Genomic DNA, 23,729 nt, shown 5'->3' with positions numbered 1-23,729 from the left:
TAACATAAAAGGAATTTCAAAAACAAGTCTATAATTTAGAAGTTTCTGCCTTAGAATGCACACAGTCTCTTTCAGATAAGCCTTCCTAAATTAAACGTGGTAATATATATTTAAAATATGCAGGAAGGTCAGTCGAGACAAAAGCGTCCCAAATGTGCTTCCCAGAAGGTCTTGAAGGGGGCACGGGTATTGACCGTTCAGGTTTTTAACCATTTTTCATCTTTGTATTTTTGGCAAAAAGCCGCATCCCTGAGAAAGGGCAGGTGAGAGGCTCAGGAGGACTTAAGTCAGTAGCCAGAGTCAGGCGGAGTGGGGACAGGGACGGGACCTTCGGTAGCAGCTGGAAGGCACACGCTGCTTTTCCTGTGGTGCTGCTCTCAGTGACAAGTGAATTACTCCCCACAACTTGGGTTATTAAAACAAACTAAAAAATTATCTGGGAAACCTTTCTGAGTGAAAAAGGTATGGGTGTTCCTTATGAAAGCTTTTCACCCTGAATCGCTCTTTTGTGATTCCAGGGATAAGAGAGGAGAAGGTGGAGGAGGTAACTCTTGGCCTGTTCTGTTTTCAAATTTCAAAGCTATTAGCTGGTGTTTTATTTTTCAGTAAGGAGGTAAAGCCTTCTGGAAGCTCAGATTGTGGAGTGCAGGGGTTTCCTTTGAACTAGGGACATACAGTTTCCTCTTTTAAGGGAAGAGCAGTTATATTAATAAAGCATTGTTTGGTGCTACATAGACTGAAGCTCATCGTGATTACAAATCCAGTGTCATAGCTTTATAAGCACATCTTCATTAATACCAAGTATGTGAAGATGGCTGTAGGCTCCTTTTCCTTCTGCACTGTAATCCAACTGCAACTAGAATAATGATCCCAGATCATTTACTTGGTTGTACTCTCTTGAAGAGAGGCAGGTTTACACTTGAGATAAGGCCTTGAGGAGGGGGGTCTTTGCCCTCAGAATACTTGACTGAAAAGTCTCTGTTTGATAGACTGAAATCTTTGTGTGTGGCATTTGTCTTGTCACCCACCTTCTCTGATCTTTGAATCCTATGTGTATAATAAGCACAGTAATAAATAATCCCAGTCCTTTCAGGGACATTTTTAAACTGTCAACTAGTCTTTTATAAATGCCTTCCTCACAATTATGAGACTGTTTATTTTCAGCAAATGTGGTGCCATGCCCAGCAGTCCTTGTACTGAAGGTAAGATGAGCTTGCTTTGTCTGTTTGCTGTTCTGGCTGACAGATCGTCAGTGTCTGATTGCAGATTAAGACTGGAAAAAAGGTTTTAAGGCCAAATTAAAAATCCTATTAGCCAAGTACATCTTGAGGTTCAAGTTTTCCTCTTCTTTAAAATTAAGGAGATACTTGCTTTTCCTCTTTTTTACCACTGTACCAATGTAATTCTAATACTTTCTCAGACAGTGGATTCAGTAGAGCTCACTCTATGCAATTCATTGTTCTGTTATGTAAAGATGAACTTGCTGTGGGAAATTCAGGAAAAAAAAAAACTTTTTCCACTTGGTTTTACTTCTCTGTTTTGCCAAGTAAGTCACCAAGTATAGAATAGTGTTTGTCAGCTGAACTTTGTGCCCTAATTCACATAACAATAACTCCACATTTTTAAAAATCACTCAGAAACAATGTTAGAAAAGTGACCTATCAAATGAAAGTCTTTCTCCAGACTGAGTGTGCATATGCACACACAAGCATGTGTGTTAATGTTGGTAAGCAAGGGATCATGGCAGCCTACCTTTATTCAGACTGTTTCCAAAAATACCTTATTATACTAGCTTGGACATGTGTGAGAAATAAATACTGTCACTTCTATAGTAAGTGCAGTCATTTTTTTGATAGAGTATTGCTGTCTTGCTGATAAAGTTTTAGCCATACACCCTCTAACTTCCAACAAGTTCACACACTGGAGCCATTGGACTTCTTTACAATTGTGTTGTTCTGCCATATGCTGTCTTATTATGTCTAGTCATATGCTAAATTTATTCCTAACATCCAAATATGCCTGCATAAAATAAGACAGCTCTTTGCCCCTTTGCCAACCTCCTCCTCACTCCTGAAGTTTGAGGATTTCTGTAAATCCACAGTCCTTCCAGCATTTCCTTTGTGACTATAAGCACGTCCTACTTTGACCTGTGAAAAGCCGTTCATTTTTTGTATGCAGGTCAGTCTGTTGGTAAGGATGCTGCAGTGCATTCAGCATCTTGTGGCAGTCAGTCTGCTGTGCACAGAACCAATAAAAATGTATAGTTAATGTGTGTTTAGTGTGATGAGTCAGTAAGCCTAAGGAAAAACTGGTCTCTGCCCATAGACCAGTAATAAAAGAAGAAAGTTTCTCCTTCTCATTCTCCTGGGTTGATGCTTAAAGATACAGCAGAACTTATCTTTTTCATTTTCCCCCAGATAAACCCTGTGCAGCCTGTTACTGTGTCCTTTATGTCCTCAGGTATGACTATGATCAGCAACTGCAGCAAGCTTACATGTGCAAATCTGACCAGCGGCAGGGGATTAATGGTGTGAGTGTGAAATAAAACTTATTTTTTTTTAAAAGGTTAATAAAATAAATTGTCTTTTTTAAGTATTGCCCAGAATTTGTAACATCTGTCTCCCTGGGGGACAGAAGGATGTACTTGCCACCCTTCCCTATAGGTGATGATTTCCAGTGCCTGAGTAGTAAGGTTATTTATTTCTCTCTTTTGGAGGAAGTGCTGCTCCCTGAAAAGACTGGCTTATTGTTTTTAATGTATAGGAAAAACATCTGTGACTCTCAAATCATATTGACAGCCCATCAGATCTTAAGAGGCCCAGGATGTTCTGGAGATTTTCTTTTAGCTTAGCTCCTAGAGCATATTTGTCATCTCATGGTGACATTAACTTTTCAATATAGTGCCCCAGACTGGTCTGTTCACTCATGTATTTACTTAGAGGGTTGCAAAAGGGAAGGGTGGAACAGCTGAAAAAAAAATTAGTTTCAGCAGCATAATCTCAGTGTATTTTCCACATGCTATGTCAAACACCTCTTCAAATTAAAAATAAAAATCCCTACTCCAGGAACAATCCTCTGGTTTCATTTTGTGGGCTTTGCTCAACTCCTGTCCACCAAGCTCTGCAGGCAATGTTCACCAGAGTCAGTCAGTGGAGTTGCTGGTCTGACTAATCAAAACTGCTCTGGCCTCTTAGCGGGGAGCAGTAACAAGGCTCCTTTGTGAGTCTAATTATATCCCCTAATCTGGCCCAGCGGCGCGCATTAGTGCAGGAGGAGGGCGGGTGGGCGGTCGCAGAGGGCTGCAGGGTCCCATGCTCTGCTCCACCAGCATCACCTGCTTTTGTTGAGGATAAAGCCCAGGTGAGTGTCACCCTGCACCCCATGCCTCTCTGCAGCTGGGGCCTCATCGCTTCTCTCGTGGCCCAATCCCGCTCCTTGCCATGGGGGCTCACCTGCCAGCCGGGAACCGTGCCTGGTCCCCATGGATGTGGTCTGAGGAGGAGGCGCTGACTGGTGCAGTGCCCAGGTAGGTACCTGTGGCTGTGCTGGAGCTGGAGGTTCCTGCCAGGCTGGCCAGGAAGCAGGATACCAGCTCCAGCAGCTCCTCACCCTCTAAGACCATTGCTGGGGTGAGCAAGTGCTCTGGGTACTTTTATCTTTGCTTGTTTGCACCTTATGAACTTGTCCATGGAGGGAGGGAAAAGCCATGCATGGTTGTCTCAAATACATCTGATAAAAATTTCATAGTAGGATTGTTGAAGTGGAGTCAGCGGGTGTGGAAGAAGGGAGGTGACTTTGAGAAGAGTATTTTGTAGTTTGCTTGCCAATTTGCCTCCCATTTCTGCTGCAGACCTGGCTTCAGCGTGCTTTCTGTTGCTGAGCAAAACCGCTCATCTCCCAGCGGTGCCGTACCCTGACCTGGTTTGCAGTTACTGCTCTCTGAGAGGTCTGCAACTGATTTTCTTGGGCTGGTTTCTTCATCCCAGTGTGTATCATCAGGGTAAATGGCATAGCAGGGTCAGTCTATTAGTGGAACTTGAAGTGTCAAGGCTTGAGAGTTTTTCATTCTTGAGCTTTTATTGGTGTGAAAAGAAAATTCAGTGAAAAAAAGTTTCTCAGGCTGTGAACAGTTTGCTGACATGTGCAGAGGTTGCACAAGGATGCCAGGGGATTTTTACGGAACAGTGCAAGAGGAAACAAGTATACTGATAAGCATTTGAGACCAAAATTTTCCCTCCCTGTAAATCTAAGGAGGGATCATGGGATTTCTCCTTGGGAGGGAGAGGAATATGAAGTAGTGAGCAATCTGGGAAAAAAAAAGACGACCTTTAAATACACTTGTTTTATGCAGTTTTGGGAAGTGAGGGAGGGTGTTAAATGATAAATTTGGCAGAGTAGGATTTTTTTCTCACTGCCAGGCAGTTGCTGCTTCCTGCTCTTCAAGAACATATGCTGTGAAGGTGGGGTGTCAGAGCAGCGTGGGCTCAGGATGTGTTTCTCTCTCTATCTGCTTAGTGGTGTTCAGACAGAGCAGCCAGTTCCATTAGAGAAATCCTTAATCTAGTGAAGCTAATGGAGCTTCCCTCCAGTGTGAGCTGCTCAGGTAGGAATTGCCTGTTGTATTTGTGGGATGAGATCCCAGAAGAGTTATGATCAACTTCTGTGGGTTATCGTTGGTTTATAATAAAGCGTAATAATACATAGCAGAATGTTGGCACTTATATCACACGTTTCTGCTGACCTCACTGAACTTCAATTAAAGCTATAAAATATTAGACTTTCATTAATCATGTGGAGCTCATGTGTAGTATTCAGTGTGTCTCTTTCAGTGATCTTTTTATGTATGAAAGACATCTTTTCTGTTCCTGGAGGCTGCTTAAACTTCTGTGAGGGAGCTCTGTACCACCCTAACACTAGTGTTAAAACACAATTTTGTTTTCCAGCTGAAGAAGACTAAGTCTAGTACATAAATGCAACCAGATAAGTATTCAGTGTTAGAGCCATATTCACTGCTTCAGCTTTAAAAATAGTGACATAGGCACAACTTGCACGTGAATTTATAGTATCATTATTTGTTGTGAGATTGTCCATAGACACCTTGCATCAGGATCCATCCTTGGTTTATGCAGGTAGAGTGCATGGATGAATTCAGTTATTAAATTAGTCTCTTCAGAGGGATGGTGATAGCCCCTGTGGTTTTTTAGCACAAAAGCTTTACAGCAGGAATAACTATTTGTGAATATGGCTAGAGCTTTTTTCCTGTCTATTATCATCCATTGTAACTGATCTGACCTCAAAAAATCATTGAAGTAGTTTCCAATTTCTTTTCATTGTATCCAAGCACATTTCAACTTGTATTTTTTTAGTTTTATTTTTGCCAGATTTACTTTCTTGTAAAACTTACACTTGGTGATAATTAGGGTGACTAAAGATTAAGATCTGAAGGAGTGGTCTGAGGTGGGCTGGAAGAGGAATAATCTATTGAAGATTTGTGGTGTTATTGCTGTGAAGTGATTCTGTGATTGGACCTGGATTTCAGGTCTAATGAGATTAAATTGGGTGCGTATCTTGGCACATTCAGTTTCTGCAAAAGAAGCCTAAAAGCCTGCAAGAACATTATCCACTAAACAAAATCAGCTCTGCTCTGGGAATCCCAGAAATCAGAGTTGTCTGGTCAAGACTTTTAAACTTCCAACTCTTAAATGGTTTTAAGTGTTCTAAGGCTGCCATACATCTCCTCAAAATAAGGCCTGTATTGTTCCCAGGGTATCCAAATAAAGGGAAACAGCATTGTTGCAGTTAATAGGTTAAGTAGGAGTTTACCTTTTTTATCAGCATAAATTTACTGAAGACTTGAGCATGTTTACACAGTGAGTGGACTGGAGTGGGTTCTTCAGGTAGACCAGTGGCTCTGGGAACTGCTGCCTGAAGGGTCTGAACTACAGGGGTGTAACAGGGGGTGGTCCCTTGTCCATGTCCACTGCTGATTCCCTGGGTCAGGGGATGAGCTGGCTATCATGGGTGAATCTTTGGCAGAGGTATTGTCAGTTTGATATCCCCAATATCAATAATGGCTGGGGGATGAAGGCATTGAGAGCAGCCCTGTAGAGAAAGACTTGGAGGTACTGGTGGATGAAAGATTGGACATCAGCTGGCAGTGTGCACTCACACTCCGGAGGCCAGCCATATCTTGGGCTGAATCAAAAGGAATGTGGCCAGCAGGTTGAGGGAGGTGATTGTGCTCTACTCTGACCTGGTGAGACTCCACCGGGAGTCCTGTGTCCAGCTCTAGAGCCCTCAGTACAGGAAAGACATGGACCTGTTGGAGAGAGGCCAGAGAAGGCCACAAAAATGATCAGAAGGATGGAACAGCTCTACTGTGAGGACAGGCTGAGAGAGTTGGGGTTGTTCAGTCTAGAGAACAGAAGACTCTGGGGAGACCTTAGTGTGGCCTTTCAGTACTTAAAAGGGGCTTATGAGAAAGATTGGGACAGACGTTTAGCAGGACCTGTTGCGATAGTACAAGGAGTGATGGTTTTAAACTAAAAGAGGGGAGATTCAGGCCAGACATGAGGAAGAATTTTTTTTGCAATGAGGGTGGTGAGACACTGGCCCAGGTTGCCCAGAGAGGTGGTAGATGCCCCATCCACGGAAACATTCCAGGCCAGGCTGGACGGGGCTCTGAGCAACCTGATCTAGTTGAAGATGTCCCTGCTTATTGCAGGGAGTTGGACTAGATGACCTTTGAAGGTCCCTTCCAACCCAAACTATTCTGAGATATCCTTGCATTCATTGCATTTCCTTTTCATGAACTCTTAGTTTATGCATAAGTTCCTGGAAGAGTCTCAACGTTGTTGAGAGGAGTGAAGAAATTAAGCCCTGTATTTTCAGGATTCAGACATACCTTTCCATTTCTGTGTGTGTGATGGAGGGAGGAAGGTTTGGACAGGGGTGGAGACACGGACAAGTTTGTGCATCCTGTAGGTACAGTACTGTGTGCAGGGTTTAAAGGGGGATCCATCTTCTCCAGGCACAGCTGCTAGTCACTTTGCAATAGGAGGAAGAGTATCACTGTCTCTCGATGACGCTGTTACTCCGTATGAGAGACTGCAGGGGAAGTAAGGTCGTTCTTATCCACGCGTGCTTCTGTGGCCATCTCCTGTAGCTTAGTCTTGCTCAACCACTGTGCAATAAGGATCGGCACTGTCTTGTAGGGAGGGTTGAAGTTGGGGTCCAGCTCTATGTCTGACAGAATAAAATGTCAGGACGTAGAGCCAGCCTCAGCAGAGGAGACAGCTTCTTTCACTTGCCTCTGTGCAGCCCCCAGCTTTCCTCTAGGGGTGGCAGATGGTGGCTTTGCCTTTCTCAGGGTAAGCACAGACCTGCAGCCCCACCAGCTGGTAGGAGCTCTGGTTGACACCAGTGACAACATTGTATCTGCCCATGCATATATATCCCCTCTACTTCAATGAAGAATCACTACACAAAATGTTGGAGAGATTTGGCCTGGATTAATACAGGCATAGGAGGAGAGGAGCTCGTGCTGCAATAAGTTGAGGGAAAATATCTGCCCTTTGCCAATGGAGAAATTGTAGATGTATGCATAAGTGTTTCAAATTGCACTGCTTCTTGTTATAATGCTGTTACAGCTGCAGTCAGCAGTTGGAGATTAAGAAGGGGATATAACAATTACCTTCTCCACCTGAAACTTGAGCTGCCCTTGGGACATTAAGGAGGGAGAGGTTACCTCAGAGGGTGATTGTGCAACTCTAACCACCTTACACCTTGGGCTTCCAACATGTTAAGGCAGCTGAGATTTCACGCCCAAATTTTGAGTTCTGTAATGTGCCAAAGCTCTAATGTCTGTTTTAATCTGAAAATAGTGATTATGACAATGAAAATCCTTTTTTAAACAGTGCCATATATCACAGTGATTTACAGTTGCATGGCTATCTTCACATGCTACTTTCAGTGGAAGCACTAGAAATTTTTGCAAGACTTGTATGTGTAGTCCAGAAGAGGGTTTGCTCCCTCTCCACCTGCCTTTTTTTTTTTTTTTCATGCACCACTTTGTCCTTTCAAATCTGTTGTTCTTTTGAGACCAAGATGCCTCAAGAGAAAGTTTCTGCATAAAAAACTTACTGAGGTCTTTATTAATGTGGAAAGTATTGTAGTTTTTCTACACTATTACACTCATCTTTTGTCTCAGTGGTGGCTAAGCTGGAATAAATGGCTCCTGGATGCTGTATGACGTGGCTAGTATTTATTTGGAAGGTTACTTGAGAATACCAAGTGCTGTGAGAATAGGCTAAGCAGCAATGTTTGAATACTTAGCAAATGCAAGCTCTTAAATAGATGAGCAAAAATACTTCATGTGGGCCTGTTGAGTTGATTCTACTTCTTATTCAAATATTTTTTTCTGGCTAAGAAAGACTATATCATTGATAATTGAGACCTGCAATATTATTCTAAATATTTATTTAATTAAATACCATTCCTGCAGTGCATCTGCTTTAGCTGTTCCTTTTTGTGAACAATTTTACTACATAATATATCTTCAAGGTTGCATTATCCTCTGCATTTCTATGCCACCACTGCCAGCATGGTTTCAACAGAAATTTAGAAAAAGCTTTTGGGTGGGGAAGTCTAAATTGGGCCACAAGGTTATCATTCTGTATTAATTCCTTTACTGATCATGTTGGCTGATATTATTTTCAGTATTCCTTCTCTTAGGTCTTACTGAACCCAAGTCACTTCTGGTGCTGTATTTGGGGAGAAAAAAGGTTTCAGAATAGCCATAGGAAGGCCAGAATTTGAGTGTTGCTCTGACGTCGAAATAGTTGGAAGATTGATTTAGAATACTGATCCAGAAGTTCAAGAAACAGGGAACTGAGTTGTCCCTGGTCAGTCTTGTAATGTCGGGATACCTTTATTTTTTTTTTTCAGTGTGGGGGTGATTTCAATAATATGGCTTCAGACTGGACAAGACGGGTAGCAGTCATTCCCTGAAGAAAACAGCAGCTGTTTGTGGCCAGTTTGCACCAGCTTTATATTAGGTATAAGATGGTTTGTTATTAGGAGTTGGTAGTGCTGCATTCTCTATGTGCTAACACAGCTTCTGTGTCTCAGAAGCTGGCTAAATAATTCTCACCTTAAGGAAGGACTGGTACAGGGTTTTATTTTTATGCATGGCAATTTATGGTTATGGTATTGTGTATCCAGAGGTCATTTATACATTGAAAAGAGCTGAGTATGGTAGGTCAGTCATAGATTTGCCATAGAGTGACCAGGCTGCTAATGGCTGTTTTTTTCATGAAAATTCTGTTCTTTATTTTCCATTTCTCTACATGGGTTTCAGTGTTGCTTGAGACTACCAAGTGTTCTCTCTCTCTCTCAACTGTTCATCTTCTGCAGTCTGTGTGTCTGTGCATGTTACATGCACTGTCTTGGATGTCTGGATTTTTCTGCCTGTGGCCAATCCAGCTGTCACCGGATCATGGGGATGTAGCAGCAGGGCTCAGCTGCCTGAGGTTGGAAAGGAGCTTTTTTCATATACCAGGCTGATTAGTTTTCATCAGTGGTTTACCCCATTCCAGTGAAGTGTATCACAGGGGATTTTGCCAAAAGAATAGATGCTAAAATGCGGAGAACATTGGTTGTGACAAACGAGTGTGTGCTGCTGTTAATAAAGAGAAGCAGAATCTTGAAACAAAAATTCTGGTATGTCTGGAGTGTTGCCAGTAGTACTTTGAATTTGTGTATGTCAGCTCTCCTGTGTTGATTTTGGGAAAGAGTGCACAGTTGACAATCTAATGTTGTTGATGATTTCTGATACTACAAGCTTCACCTTTAAATTCATTTTCCTAGGCTATTGAGCTGGCATGCTAATTTTTTAAATCTCATATAAGCAGTATTTTATCAATGATGTGAAAGCATTTCCATTTAATATTCAACAGATACCTAATATAATAACCTTCAACAAATTTTCATCCCAAATAAGGTTCTGTTAATCCCAAATGAAGTTCCATTCAGATATTTTTTTGAATTCAGGGAGTAAGTGTGAGAGGGACATGGTGTGTGGTGTTTTTATAAAGCTCACGATAGATCTGCTTTCCTGGATAGATGGTATAAATGCTGGCATAGAGTGTACTTTAGAAAAAGCACTTAAATTGCTGCTGTCTGGGCTCAGGACAGCAGAAAGTTTGGGCATCCAAGGCTGTATCTGAGTGGAAGGCAGCAGGACAACCTTACAAAAAGGGAACCAAGCAGTTCAGCCTGTGGTGCTCTAGAAAGAAACAGGGAGAGAAATTCAGAAGTGGACTGTGGGTCAGGTTTCACTAGGGCTTCAGTGTATTGGGAAGACAGAAAAAGCAGCGATTGAAGTGCAAAACCATCAACCTGGAAAGAGAAGTTGTGGGCATGTTTTGAAAAGCCTGAGAAGTGACTTTGCATATATGTATAGATATATATACGCACATCTATATGTACATATCATATGTGTGTATCTATACATATGTGTGTGTGTGTATATATATAACTTTAAAAATCATCCATATTGGTTATGAATGACGGTGAAGGTTTACTTCAAAATATATTGTGGGAGCTTTTTAATTTGGGGAGGATCTTTTAACATGGGATTGTTGCATGAACATTTTCAGGGGACTTTCTGTGTTTTTCTTTCTTGTGATATGCTTTCACACATATGTACCACCACCCCTTCCTTTCTTCATTTTCAAAGAAATAAGGAACAAATGAAGTAGGGGAGTAACTATTCAGGAGAAGTTTTCAACCTCAAGTTTGGATGTCTTGTCCTTCTTTTAAAATTACTTTTACCTATTTCTTGTTTTTCTATTGCATCCAAACATGTAGACAGGTACGGGGGAGGCAGGAAAACAATGAAAATGGCAAGGAGCGGATTATATTGCACTTAACCTAAAGCTTCTTTATGGTATTTATATCAACCATTTGAGTCTAGATTAGTATAACTCATGGTTGTATTGAATTATTGAGAGTGATGCAAGAAGCTCTTCACATTCCTTATATAGCTTTGCTGCTGGACCTTAGTCTTTTGCCAAATTGTAGATATTTTATTCCTGTGTTACCCTGGCAGATAGATCTGCCAGCAGTGCCTAAATTAATGGGAAGTAATGGGAATTCTATTATCACAGTATCACAGTATGTTTGCGATTGGAAGGGACCTCAAAAGATCATCTAGTCCAATCCCCCTGCTGGAGCAGGAACGCCTAGGTGAGGTCGCACAGGAACATGTCCAGGCGGGCTTTGAATGTCTCCAGGGAAGGAGACTCCACAACCTCCCCGGGCAGCCTGTTCCAGTGCTCCATCACCCTCACTGAGAAGAAGTTCTTTCTCAAATTTAAGTGGAACCTCTTGTGTTCCAGCTTGATCCCATTGCCCCTTGTCCTATCATTGTTTGCCACTGAGAAGAGCCTGACTCCATCCTCGTGGCACTCACCCTTTATATATTTATAAACATTAATAAAGTCACCCCTCAGTCTCCTCTCTCCAAACTAAAGAGCCCCAGCTCCCTCAGCCTTTCTTCATAAGGGAGATGCTCCACTCCCTTAATCATCTTTGTTGCCCTACGCTGGACCCTCTCCAGCAGTTCCCTGTCCTTCTTGAACTGAGAGGCCCAGAACTGGACACAATATTCCAGATGGGGTCTCACCAGGGCGGAGTAGAGGGGAAGGAGGACCTCTCTCGATCTACTGACCACCCCCTTTGTAATACACCCAAGGATGCCATTGGCCTTCCTGGCCACAAGGGCACAGTGCTGGCTCAGGGTCATCCTGTTGTCCACCAGGACCCCCAGGTCCCTTTCCCCTACACTGCTCTCTAATAGGTCATTCCCCAACCTATACTGGAACCTGGGGTTGTTCCTGCCCAGATGCAGGACTCTACACTTCCCCTTGTTAAATTCCATCAGGTTATCCCCCGCCCAACTCTCCAGCCTGTCCAGGTCCCGCTGGATGGCAGCACAGCCTTCTGGCGTGTCAGCCACTCCTCCCAGCTTAGTGTCATCAGCAAACTTGCTCATAGTACACTCAATTCCCTCGTCTAAATCGTTAATGAATATATTGAATAATATTGGCCCCAGTACTGACCCCTGAGGCACTCCACTAGATACTGGACTCCGCACCATTGACCACCACTCTCTGGCTTCTCTCTTTAAGCCAGTTTGCAACCCACCTCACTACTCTATTGTCTAGACCACACCTCCTCAATTTAGCTGTGAGGATGCTGTGAGGGACTGTGTCAAAGGCTTTACTGAAGTCAAGGTAGACCACATCCACCGCTCTGCCATCATCCATCCAACTTGTTACATTCTCATAAAAGGCTATGAGGTTGGTCAAGCATGACTTACCCTTGGTAAAGCCATGCTGACTGCCCCTAATGACCCTCTTATCCCTGATGTGCCTTGAGATGACACCAAGGATAAGCTGTTCCATTACTTTCCCAGGGACAGAGGTGAGGCTGACCGGTCTATAATTACCCGGGTCCTCCTTCTTGCCCTTTTTGAAGACTGGAGTGACATTTGCTTTCCTTCAATCCTCGGGCACCTCTCCCGTTTCCCAAGACTTGGCAAAAATGATGGAGAGCGGTCTAGCAATGACTTCAGCCAGCTCCCTCAGCACCCGCGGATGCATCCCATCTGGACCCATGGATTTATGGATGTCCAGACTATTTAATTGTTCCCTAACGCAGTCCTCATCGACTAAAGCAAACTCCTCCATTAACCTGGCTTCATCCGGGGTCTCAGGGGTACAGGGTTCCCCAGGACAGCCTCCAGCAGAGTAGACAGAGACAAAGAAGGCATTCAGCAATTCTGCCTTCTCTGTGTCTTCTACCACCAGGGCACCCACCTCATTCATCAGTGGGCCTACATTGCCTCTGGTATTAGTTTTATCTGCTATGTATTTGAAAAAGTTCTTCTTGCTGTCCTTGACAACTATAGTTGCCTGAGAGAGAAAGCACCTGCTGTCTTTGTCTGCAAGGGGCAGCAGAAACGGATGTTGTTTGTCTATTTGAAGAAAGGATGAGAAAAATTTAAAAAAGATATTTTAACCAAATAAGTGCTCATTCAAAAAAAAAAAAAAAATTCATATAATGATTTTATCTTTGTTATTTTTATTTTTAGAAAAAACAAACAAATCATCCTGTTCTACTTTTGAGTTCCCAGGTTAGACAGTTGAGTGAGATCTTCACAGTCTGCAAAGAAAAATATATGTAGCTATTTTTGGAAGGAAAACCAGTGACACTGTTATTTCTTACTATTATTTGAGGACCTTGTGGGTTACTGCAGCTTCATGGTGGTTTTCAGCTTCGTTTCCCGCTGCTTCATGGATTCAGAAGACTTAAAATATCTGAATGATGTTTTCATAAATAGAATAAGTGAATTGGTAGTTTATTTACAGTGCCTGTTGCATACCCATTTAATTGTATTATATGTTGGTCTTCTAGGGTATTTTAATCCCTTGAGCACAAGATTAGTAAACTGAAAAAAAGAAAAAAAGACATGGCTTGGAAGGACTTTTTTTTTTTTTTTTTCCCCAAGCACATACAGATTTATAAAATATTTGCTGACTGAGTGTTAGTATGTCTGGCCTGGTGTTACTTTAAGGGAGGTGACATGAGAAAACTGGGGACAATGAAGTAATTTAGGATTTTTAAAGGGACAAGCAAGGGCACCTGTGCTGTCAATACAAACCCTTGACATTTTCTCTACATGAATTGGCATGAATTGGTTTATTTGGCTTTGAAACAATCTGAGGACACCTTGTGAGACGTGCTGTTCAGTGCGTGCTATGTCCGAGTGTGCTTCTTGTTTGAGAATGCTGATGAACTGTGTGTTTGACCTTTAATCACGTGTAGGTTTCCATTTCATCTCAGTGCTGCAGCCATTCTGCATTTCCTTGGCGTGCAGGCAGTGCAGGCTTGTAGCCATTTACCTTACGCCGGAATAGGGACAAATTCCTTGTTATAGTTGAGGTTTAAAATAGTTTGGAGCTCCTGCTGTCACTGTGAAAGTTTTGGGGCTATTTTTTAAAAACAAAGCACTACTGAAAAGTCTGAGGTGCATCTTGGTGAATAGACAGAGAACTTATTTTGATAGCTGTTGTTCAGTTTAACTGCATTGACTGGTTCCCAAATTCTAGGGCTTGCAAGGAAATTGTACACTGAAACATGTGGACTGTGCTGTGAAACAGTGGCCTGCAGCTTTGCATCCAAAAATGTTCTGTAGAAACTGAAGTGACTGAAAATGGAATACCTTTTTTTTTAAAGAATCTTTAATATAACCACTACAAGAATTTTAACTCAGAAAATTAGTGCTGACAGCGTGTGACAGTTCTTTGCAGATACAGCTCAGTTCTGACTGAGGCCACTGTCTCATCCTTCCTTTTAAATTAGAAAAACTGGGAATTTGTGTGTAAACCCAGGTTTTATTTCCTGGTGTAGCTGATGTGGATGAGCAGCAGGAAGCATTGCGGGGCGAGGCCGGCGTGGCGCCGGAGGCGGCCGGCAGGGGGCGGTGCCGGAGCGGGAACTTTGTGCGGCCTCGATAAGCGTGGGGGAAACCGGGCGGGGCGGGGCCGTTCGTGAACTGGAGACGAGTTTCTGCCCCTTCCTCCTCCCTTCCCGCCGCCAAGCTCAGCTGTCTTGAATTATTCACATTTAACGTGAAAAGCAGTAATAAGGATTAATATATTTTGGGCAGCGTAAAGGCATGAAATAGCACAAGACTGCTGTTACAAAGGGAAGTGGAGCATCTTTCTCATGAGACTGAGAGAGCTGGGTCTGTTCAGCCTGGAGAAGAAAAGGCTGAGAGGGGATCTTACCAATGTTTATAAATATCTCCGGGGTGGGTGTCAAGAGGACTTTTCAGTGGTGCCCAGTAATAGAATGAGGGGCAACAGGTACAGGCTGAAGCACAGGAGGTTCCATCTAAACGTGAGGAGAAACTTCTTTACTCTGAGGGTGCCAGAGCCCTGGAACAGGCTGCCCAGAGAGGTTGTGGAGTCTCCTCCTCTGGAGACATCGAAGACCCACCTGGGCACATTCCTGTGCGATCTGCTCTGGGTGACCCTGCTTTAGCATGTGGGTTGGACTAGATGATCTCCAGAGGTCACTTCCTACCCCAACCACTCTGTGATACTACAAAGTGCCTCCTGAGCAGTCCTGGTTAAAATACCACATCAGTGTGACTCTTGGTTCATTTTCACATTTCCAAAATTTTACCTGAAATATCGCTGGAGGAATTGTTCATTACCTCGCTCTTGAGATGGGTTAGAGTGTCTTTGTGTGACTACGTCAGCCCTGCTTTTATGAAAAATACCCCTTTGAGCTAAAGAGAGGGGACCAGTAACAAGATGACTGACAGCCTGTTTTCTGTCTCAGAAATACTGTCCAGCCTCTGTCATGTGTAGCTGCTGCTGCTCACAGTGAAATATTTGCAGCCTTACACTGACATGTGAGCCAGTGGTCAGGCCTTCCATCCTTGTTCATTCAGCAGAAGGCTAGAACAAAACATTAACAGGCAAATAAGTCCCAGTGATTGCTTTCCACCTGCTGGCAGGTCCCCAGAACCGCCTTTCCTCCTTTTACTTTGGGACTCCAAGAGCAAAAAGCCTGTATGTGGTAGGGTTACCATAAGGGTGCTCTTTGGTAGGTGGGAATAAAACAAATCCTTTTGGAGACAGGGGAAAATACACATCTCTGTTGTATCTGCTGGTCTTTTATCTGAATGGTACCTACAGAAATTAAGAATGTGCCAGAAAACAGAGGCAATGGCTCATATTTGTTGGTATTTCTGTTGTATACTGAGGTAGTTCTGTCACTTTATTCAATTTTCTGTCTACTTTTCATTTTTAAGATATTTTTCTGGCCTTTGTTCTTGTTTACAGATAAATCTGCCTGTCCAGTTTAATAATTTTTCTCTCTTGGTCAAGGAATTACATTTTCTCTCTCCCCCGGACCCTGCCATATCCAATCAACATCCTCAGTATTGCTGCAGCAATCTAAGCCCGTATTTCTAATCTCTATAGCCTGTGAAATTCAGAATGTTTTTCTTAATGACTTCTAAGCAGTAACTATAAAAGGACAGATATATTCTGAAAAACTGGATTGGAAAGGTTATTTTATTGCTAAAGTATTTGCACACACATGTCATTGAGACCACTATCTAGCGGCTTGCTTTATAGTCAGTAGAAATTGTTTTCTTCCCTTTGTATCGTATCTTCAAATCTCATCAGCATTTTCCTCCCAGCAGCTTTTGTAAATGTGCTGGTACAAAAACACTCTCGGTGAAATGCTTTTATTAATGCTTCCATTAATGCCAGAGGTTTTCTGGGTTGTAGGTTCAGATGATCTCATTCTGTCACTCAGAATTAATACAGAGGCATTACATTAGAACATAAATGCTCAGTTTCCAGCATCTTTAGTTGCCTGTAAAATATTCCTGTTTTGAGTCTTTTAATCTTTTCATTCCAGTCCTTCTACTTATTTGTGCTGGGTTTTGGAATCAATAGTCATGCTATGCTCTGTTTGTTAGAAAAAATTGTTTCTTGAAGTGCAGGACATAGTAAATACAATTAAATGGCGAAAATCTAGCAGAAAGCATTGTTGACTGTGCACAGTAAATTAATGTTTAATCATGTTGTGGACTTCAACAAAAGCAGATATCTATGTGATTCGATCCTCCAGGTATCTCACCAGCATTTTTAGGCTGTGCAGACTATTCTGTCTAAAAAAAAAAAAAAAAAAAAAAAGTACCTCTTAAAAACATACATGTGTCCACAAATACAAAAAATGAAACAGAACTGGTAAGTTCTTGTCCACTTGTGCATCACATCACAGCTCAGTCGAGTCTGTTCCTCCTCCCCTTGCTTGGCTGCTCAGGAAGATGAAAGTGGTGGTGGATGTTGTAGCACAGAAAATGCCATCTGAAAATGATGTTCATGTGGCAAGAAGCTATCTTATGAAGATCTTGAGAAGTTCCATGAGGTACAGTACTGAATTTAGAAGTACATCCCTTCTGTTCCTTCCCAGTGATTGAATTCCTCTACCATTTGCCAAACCCATAGCGAACCATCTCAGAAGTCCTCTTTCCCAACCTCGTTTCCTCATACTCCAAATATACCTTGTATTGTGCTAGTTTTCTAGTCTTGTGTTTCCTTAGTGGTGCATCACAGAAAAGTAATTGTCTCATAACAAATAAACCTATTTGCTGAATTGATGCCTATGAGGTCTGTTGAACTCGCCTAAATAGGTATTCACGGTTTACCGAGCTGGTATTGATACCATTAGGTGTGAGCTCTGAGGAAAAAAACTCTTTGATGTTCTGTGCAGCTGAACAATGGAACAAGTTTTTTTTTTCCATACCTGCACACAGGCTTGTGGCCCTTGGAGTATACAAGAGCTGTCTGGAGCCCAGCAACGCATGGCTGAGCAGAATCCTTTGCACTTGTTTACACTGAGAGTATTTGGGCTTCTCCACCAACTCTCTGAATTTCGTATTCTACCAAGAAAGAACAACACAGTGATGTGCTGCTTAACTGTTTTCTCTTTTGTCATGCTGAGAAGAGTAGGCTTTTGTTTATGGAAACAATTACTGCTTTTTTTTAGTGACAGTAATGATGCTACGCTTCTCAGTGAAATTACAGCTTCCCTGCAGAATTATTATTCTCTTTTTGTAGTCCTGCATGCAGAGTTTGGAAAGGCACTTCACCGTGGAATTCATCAGATCTTCCTGAGTGTACTGCAAAAAGATACTGGGTTTATAATGAACTTTAGTTTTGTTCTCTCAGTCCAGTGGTTGTTTGATAACCCAAATTTATAAAAAGGAGGAATGAGTGAAAAAAAATTAGAACTGCCTTTAGAATTCAAGTTCAAAATTGGGAACACTTTCTCAGCTTAACAAATTATTTAACCTTGCAGTAATAAGATTCATAAATACATAAGTGAAATACATAAGGGCATTTAAAAAACCTTCAAGAACTAAGGTCCTGTAAGCCTTTGTTTACAGACTGTGGCTTAGAATGATGGGGTTTGTCTCATGTTATACCTTGTCTAATGTCGCCCAGAGAGGTGGTAGATGCCCCATCCCTGGAGACATTCCAGGCCAGGCTGAACAGGGCTCTGAGCAACCTGATCTAGTTGAAGATGTCCCTGCTCATTGCAGGGGGTTGGACTAGATGACCTTTGAAGGTACTTTCCAACCCAAACTGTTCTGTGATTCTAAATTTTAAATTACCCTTTGACAATGATGAGCCAAAGAGAAGGGCAGGATGAATTACCTTCAGTAAGATTCTGCTTTGTTCTCAGGTGACTGAGAGGGTCTAGGCAAACAGCTCACACTCAGCACCTGCCCACTGAAACAGAAGTAGCTGAATTCCACCCAGAAGGCTTATTAACGTTGAGAGAAAAGAATGCACTTATTTAATGAGTACCGAGAGGTGTTAGAAGCAGCAAGTCCTTAGAAGGAAGTGCAAGCTGTTGTTAATAATTCCTGAACAGAAGGAAGGGGCAGAGAAGTGTAGAGCAGTTTTTCAGAAAGGTTTACAAGGCACAAAGCTCCAACAACTTCTTGTTGTACTTCTTAGAAGGGATATCTTCAGTTATTTAAACATGTACGTTTGTAGATATTTTTGAGGATATTTGGGGACTTTGAATTGCTGAACTGTTTTTGAGGTGTGCCCTTTAAAAAAAAATAAATCCCAAAACAGAAACCTGGGCTGCATACCTGGGGTGCCAAACATTTCAAGAGCTGAAGCAGAACTTGGCTGGAGTTAAAATTATTAGTTGTATCACTCTTACTAACTTGTATGAAACAATGCTCATGGCTTTAATCCTTCCCGTCATTAACTCTTTTCTTCCTACCTGCTCCCATAAGCCCATACCTACAGTAAAACCCTGCCAAAGCCCTACTGTACTGTTGCCATGTTTTAAAAGAGTTGTAAGTCTCAGTATTACCTTTAACTGTTAAACCTCTGGGTATGTGTCAGGTGCTTTAAAATTTGTTTGCCTGTCTCCACCCCTCTTAAAAACCACCCCACCCCTAAAATCAACAAATAATAATAAAAAAAAAGTCAGGCACAGGCCTTGCAGAGCATTGAGGTTTCACTGCATTTCAGACATTTTTAAAGGAATGCTGGTGTCTTTTCAAAACTGGCATGCATGTAGAAAGTTGTCTCATTTGGTGTCATTTAAAGTCATTGTACCTCTGCCCCATCTGTATAGCACTTGACTACTGCCCTGGTAGATTTTGTATTTTTTTTCTTCTGCATGTCACTTTACTGAACTGTTTGCATTAAACTAATACGTTCTAACTCTCGTTTTCAGAAGAAATGACCTAGCCTGCAGGCCTCACTCCTGGCACGCGACCAAATTTACAGAAAGTCAACCTGAGACGGCCACGTCACACCTTTCCTCCTCCAGTGCCTGCACTTCCTGGCACTCGCGCTACCATGCAAGGTGGGTCTCCGTTTAAGTTTCATGCATTCAGCTCCAACAGCAAGACAATAATAATGTAGGTCGTACACTGTTTTTTAAAACCATGAATGCAGAGTGATCATTTTACATGTCTTTAGTGTTGCCTGTGCTTGAAGGGGGAGCGTGGGAAGTTTGACATATGGATGAGTGGATTTCAGAAACAGTATGTGATATGTGCGTGTGATTGAAAGGTAAGGATCTAGCTTTAAAGGTGCTCAAAAGGTTGTTTCTTGTTCTGCATTTCCTCTCAGTGTCCACTGGTAAAATCCCAAACTTTTGTGAGAGAAAAGAAGCCAAAATTGACATACTTGAAGTGAAATAGTAGAGGGAGAAGAAATTGAAAAATACTGTTTCAGGCCGTTAAAAAGTATTTTTCTAGGGGGAGGGTGCAGAATGTTTTCCTGTTAGACATTAAGGTATTACTGGTTTTATTACTTAGACTGTCTTTCTGTAATCTGATCTCCCCTACAGCTGTGCTCTTGCTTGTGCAGAGAGGTAATAAGACCAAGGATTTTCAGTTCCTGTTTAAAGCACCTTAATATTTGTGAGGTCTCATTCAGCACTAGGGGAGAGAGGCTGGCACCCATGCAGTTCTAGTTGTGTCTGGTTACAGGTTCTTGTTTGTTTCCTGCTCATAGGTTACATTTTTCAGCATTTTCGCAAGGTTTTTTTGGTTTATGTTGTGGGGGTTGGTTGGTTTGTTTGTTTGTTTGTTTAATTTTGTTGCTTTTTCTTCTCTGTTCCCATTGGACCATAGTTACAGTGAGCTTTGAAGAAAATTAGTCTGGTACGCAATCCCAGTTTGGAAAGTAGGCTTGTGTTTTCTGTACTTACTGCTGTACATTTCCAGTCATTACTTCTTGATGTTAATTTATCGTAGTTTAAAAAGAACATTGATACGTGAAGATTTTATTTTTCCTGTCACTTTTACCGTAATTTTTACAGCATTTGTTTTCTTTAGAAGCTCTCTAGCATTCTTAAAAAAAACTTACTCGCTGCCCTTGAATAAAGTAGGAATGTTGACATTTAGACGGAAAGGGTTTTGAAATGCATTTTGTAGTACTTCATTTACAGAAGTGTTAGCACATTATATTTCTCAAATCCTCTAATTATGATTGCTGCTGCTTTACACTGATTTACCGAGTTTGTATTTACGTTTCATAGAGGTGAACTGAATAAGATTTATATTGTAGATTTGAAGGCAGTAAAAGTCCTTGTACATAGAAACAAAATGCAGAAATTTCTAAAAACTTTATCGAGTTCTTGGTAGCAATGCTAACTTGAGTAATTTCTACTTTTGGTCCCCTGAGTCTTCTGCTGGAGCTGTAAATCAGTGTATGCTTCCTGTTCTTCCTGATGGTTGTCCTTGTACCTTGTGAAAGTAAAATATTACAAGGCATATGTCTCAAAGTGTGATTTGATAGGAGCTGGGTGAATCACTATTTTTAAAAAACAACAAAAAAATTGGTTCAAGGCCAGTTTGAAATAGGCTTTGGGCAGAAATTATGGGGAAGGGGAACAGAGCAGTCCTCTCCCCTCACATGTCAGAAATAGCAACAACTACTGGTAGACATCAATATTAACAAAAAGGGCTAATTTTGCTTTCTCAGATGCTGCTGAAAGATTTAGTGGCTTTAGTACAGTCTAATACCAGGGTTCCCAAGGCACTGCCATCCTGATCCCCTTGGCTGCCTGTGCTGCCCACTTGGAAGGTGATGTATTTGGGAGATCTGTCTGTCCTGGTGTCTGTTGCCTAAGATGGTTTCAGAAGCAGAGTTGTCTTTGAAGACCCAGCATTCCCAGACTGACAGCCCAAGGATTTGGGTATTTTGAGGATCCCAGTTGCGGAATGGTGTGGGGGGATTCCTTTGGACTTGCTGGTCTGCAAAAAGAGAAGGTGAGCAGCTTCGGAGGTTCCCCAAATTCACAAAGCCAGGAAACACCATGCACTCTAAGTCAAGCACCAAGCTGAAGGGGATGGACAGCAATCAGTAGCTGAAAGCAGCAGTATGCAAGAAGATAACAGAAATAGCCCCAGGAGGATATGTTTCTAGCCCAAGGATCCCATCCTTGGGCTGTTTCTGGAATTTCTTGTCCTTCCTTGAGCTAAGCATCTGAGATTGGTATTCACAGCCTAAAATCTCTTCTGAATGTGCCTGCCGGCATTCCCTCTGTGAATGTGAAAACTAAATGACTTGCAAATCATGGAGAGTTCAATCATGGGAGAGAAGCTTTTGCTCTGTTTTGAGCAGGATATACCTGGATTTTGTGTGTTTGAGGTCTGGGGTACAGCTGGGCAAAACAGTCTTGGAAAAATGGCCTTACTACCTAGGTAGATACTAGATTAAGCTAAGATCTCATTCATCGATTTGTTTGGGGTTGGGTGTTTCATTTTTGGTGGGGTTGGTTTGTTTGTAATTTTTTTTTGTTTTGTTGGGTTTGGGGTTTTTTGTGGGTTTTTTGTTTGTTTTGGTTTTGTGGCGGCTTGGTTGGTTGAGTTGAGTTTTTTGTTTTGGGGGAGGGGTTTGTTGGTTGGTTGGTTTGGTTTGTTGCTGTTTTGGCTTTTGTTTTGATGGGAATTTTTTCCAGCCTACTGAATTTGGACCTTTGAAAAGGTACATGAAGCTAGAGGAAGATACAAAGACCAGAAGAGACGGTACTAGTGTAGGTGGGAGAGAGGGTAGATCCGAAGCCCATTTCTTCACAGCCACTGTATGTGTATCTTTTTAATCATATGACTTTCATTCAAAAACTATAAGCTATCATGGGTTAGCACCAGGTCTAGGTGCCTCTTGTGCAAGGCTAGAGAGCTAGACCTTGTAAGCTTTTGGTGCCTTAATTTCCCACTGTGAGTCTTTTGCTGCCTTTTTCACAGAAATCAAACCTTAACAGCACAGATGCAGACTTTTTCTCTAGCCCACCCTAGACTGAGGATGAGTGCACTATCTTAAGTTGCTGAAAGTTTAGACCCTGCATTTGTTTCCAGTAGGATATACTGTAATAGAATAATTTTTTTTTGTTTTGTTTTTTTGGTTTTTTTTGGGGGGGCAGGGGGCGCCCTGGGTGTGCAGTTCAAACCCACAACCTCCTTTGCTTCATTCTGGCTTGACAGATGTAGGTGTGAGGCAAGTATGCCTTGAGAAGGCTGCTTCAACTGAGTTTGGGGGCAGTTAGAGTCAGGTATATCTGGTCTGTAATCCCATGTTGTCTGATTTGCTGAGATGTCATTTATGGGAGGACCCAGAAGCAGAAATTTATGCCCCAGGGTTGAGGGGTGGTGCCAAAGTGACCAAGGATGGTGTTTGTAGATTATTTCTGAACTTTACCTGCCAGCCTTCAACCAGCAGTGTAGATGCATTTGTGAATGTTTGTGAATCCACTCTAAAACAGCTATTGAGAGAAGGGTATCCTAGGATGCCAGCCTCAGGCAGAGAAGTGGCTTTTGGACTCTGGTCCGTGTCAGGGTTCATGGGAGGATCACCATGCAGTTAAGGACCGCAGGAGGCCAGGCTTGGCAGTAGCATGCCATCAGAAACTTCCTGTCTTTCTTTGAAGATTTTGCTGCATCTGCTGAGTTTCCATTAGGCATTTTCTAGCGGGGCTTTCACTCTTAAGCTGATGATCTCTGCTTCGCGTTTGATACCAGCAGATCTACATAAGACTTGTAAATTGAAGCTTTCCTGCACTCAGTCAATGCCAAGTATCTCTTTAGTGTTTGAAGGCAGGGGTGAGGGGGGGAAATACCAGCAATTCATAGCAATACCTGGCTTACATTCTTCATTGACAAAGGAGGTCCGAATAATGACCAAGAGATTTTTTTACATGAACCACAGTATCTATCTAAGAAGACAATTAAGACCTTTTTAAGTATTCCACAAGATGTTTTAAAATGCCGAAAATAATGAAAGAGCAAAACATCCACAAGATGAGGCCAATGCTAGTGTATATTGTTAATAAAATACTTCTGGTAAATAAATATGAAGTATACCTTCTCTTATTTCACATAAATTGCTTTTGACCAGGTTGTATAAAAAAAGTTATGAAAGCCATAAGTAATAGATGGGTCGGGGGGAAAGCAGTTCTCTTGTTAATACTGAATTCCTAAGAACGGTTTAGTTGACCATTGCAATATTTTTGATGGGGGGGCGAGGGGAAAGGAAGGGAAAGGAAAAAAAACCCACATGTGTATCATTCTGTATTTTTTATGTGGACTGATCTAATTG

General features: G+C 42.0%; 1 protein-coding gene across 2 annotated transcripts in view; it reads left to right on the top strand.

Annotated features, from left to right (window-relative positions):
- SHROOM2 (shroom family member 2) overlaps positions 1 to 23,729 on the top strand; it is a 127,743-nt gene that overhangs the window by 61,684 nt on the left and 42,330 nt on the right. The window contains exon 3 of one of the 2 annotated variants that reach the window (XM_065856265.2): positions 19,360 to 19,488. In XM_065856265.2, coding sequence (XP_065712337.1) covers positions 19,360 to 19,488 — 129 coding nt within the window. Of the gene's footprint in view, positions 1 to 19,356; positions 19,489 to 23,729 lie in introns of both variants that reach the window. The other variant, XM_065856258.2, reaches the window with a different exon arrangement.

Source organism: Patagioenas fasciata, chromosome 1 (genome assembly GCF_037038585.1).
Source record: "Patagioenas fasciata isolate bPatFas1 chromosome 1, bPatFas1.hap1, whole genome shotgun sequence".
Lineage (NCBI taxonomy): Eukaryota > Metazoa > Chordata > Aves > Columbiformes > Columbidae > Patagioenas > Patagioenas fasciata.
The sequence above is the reverse complement of the archived record's forward strand: the minus strand, read 5'-3'. Positions and strand labels throughout refer to the sequence as shown.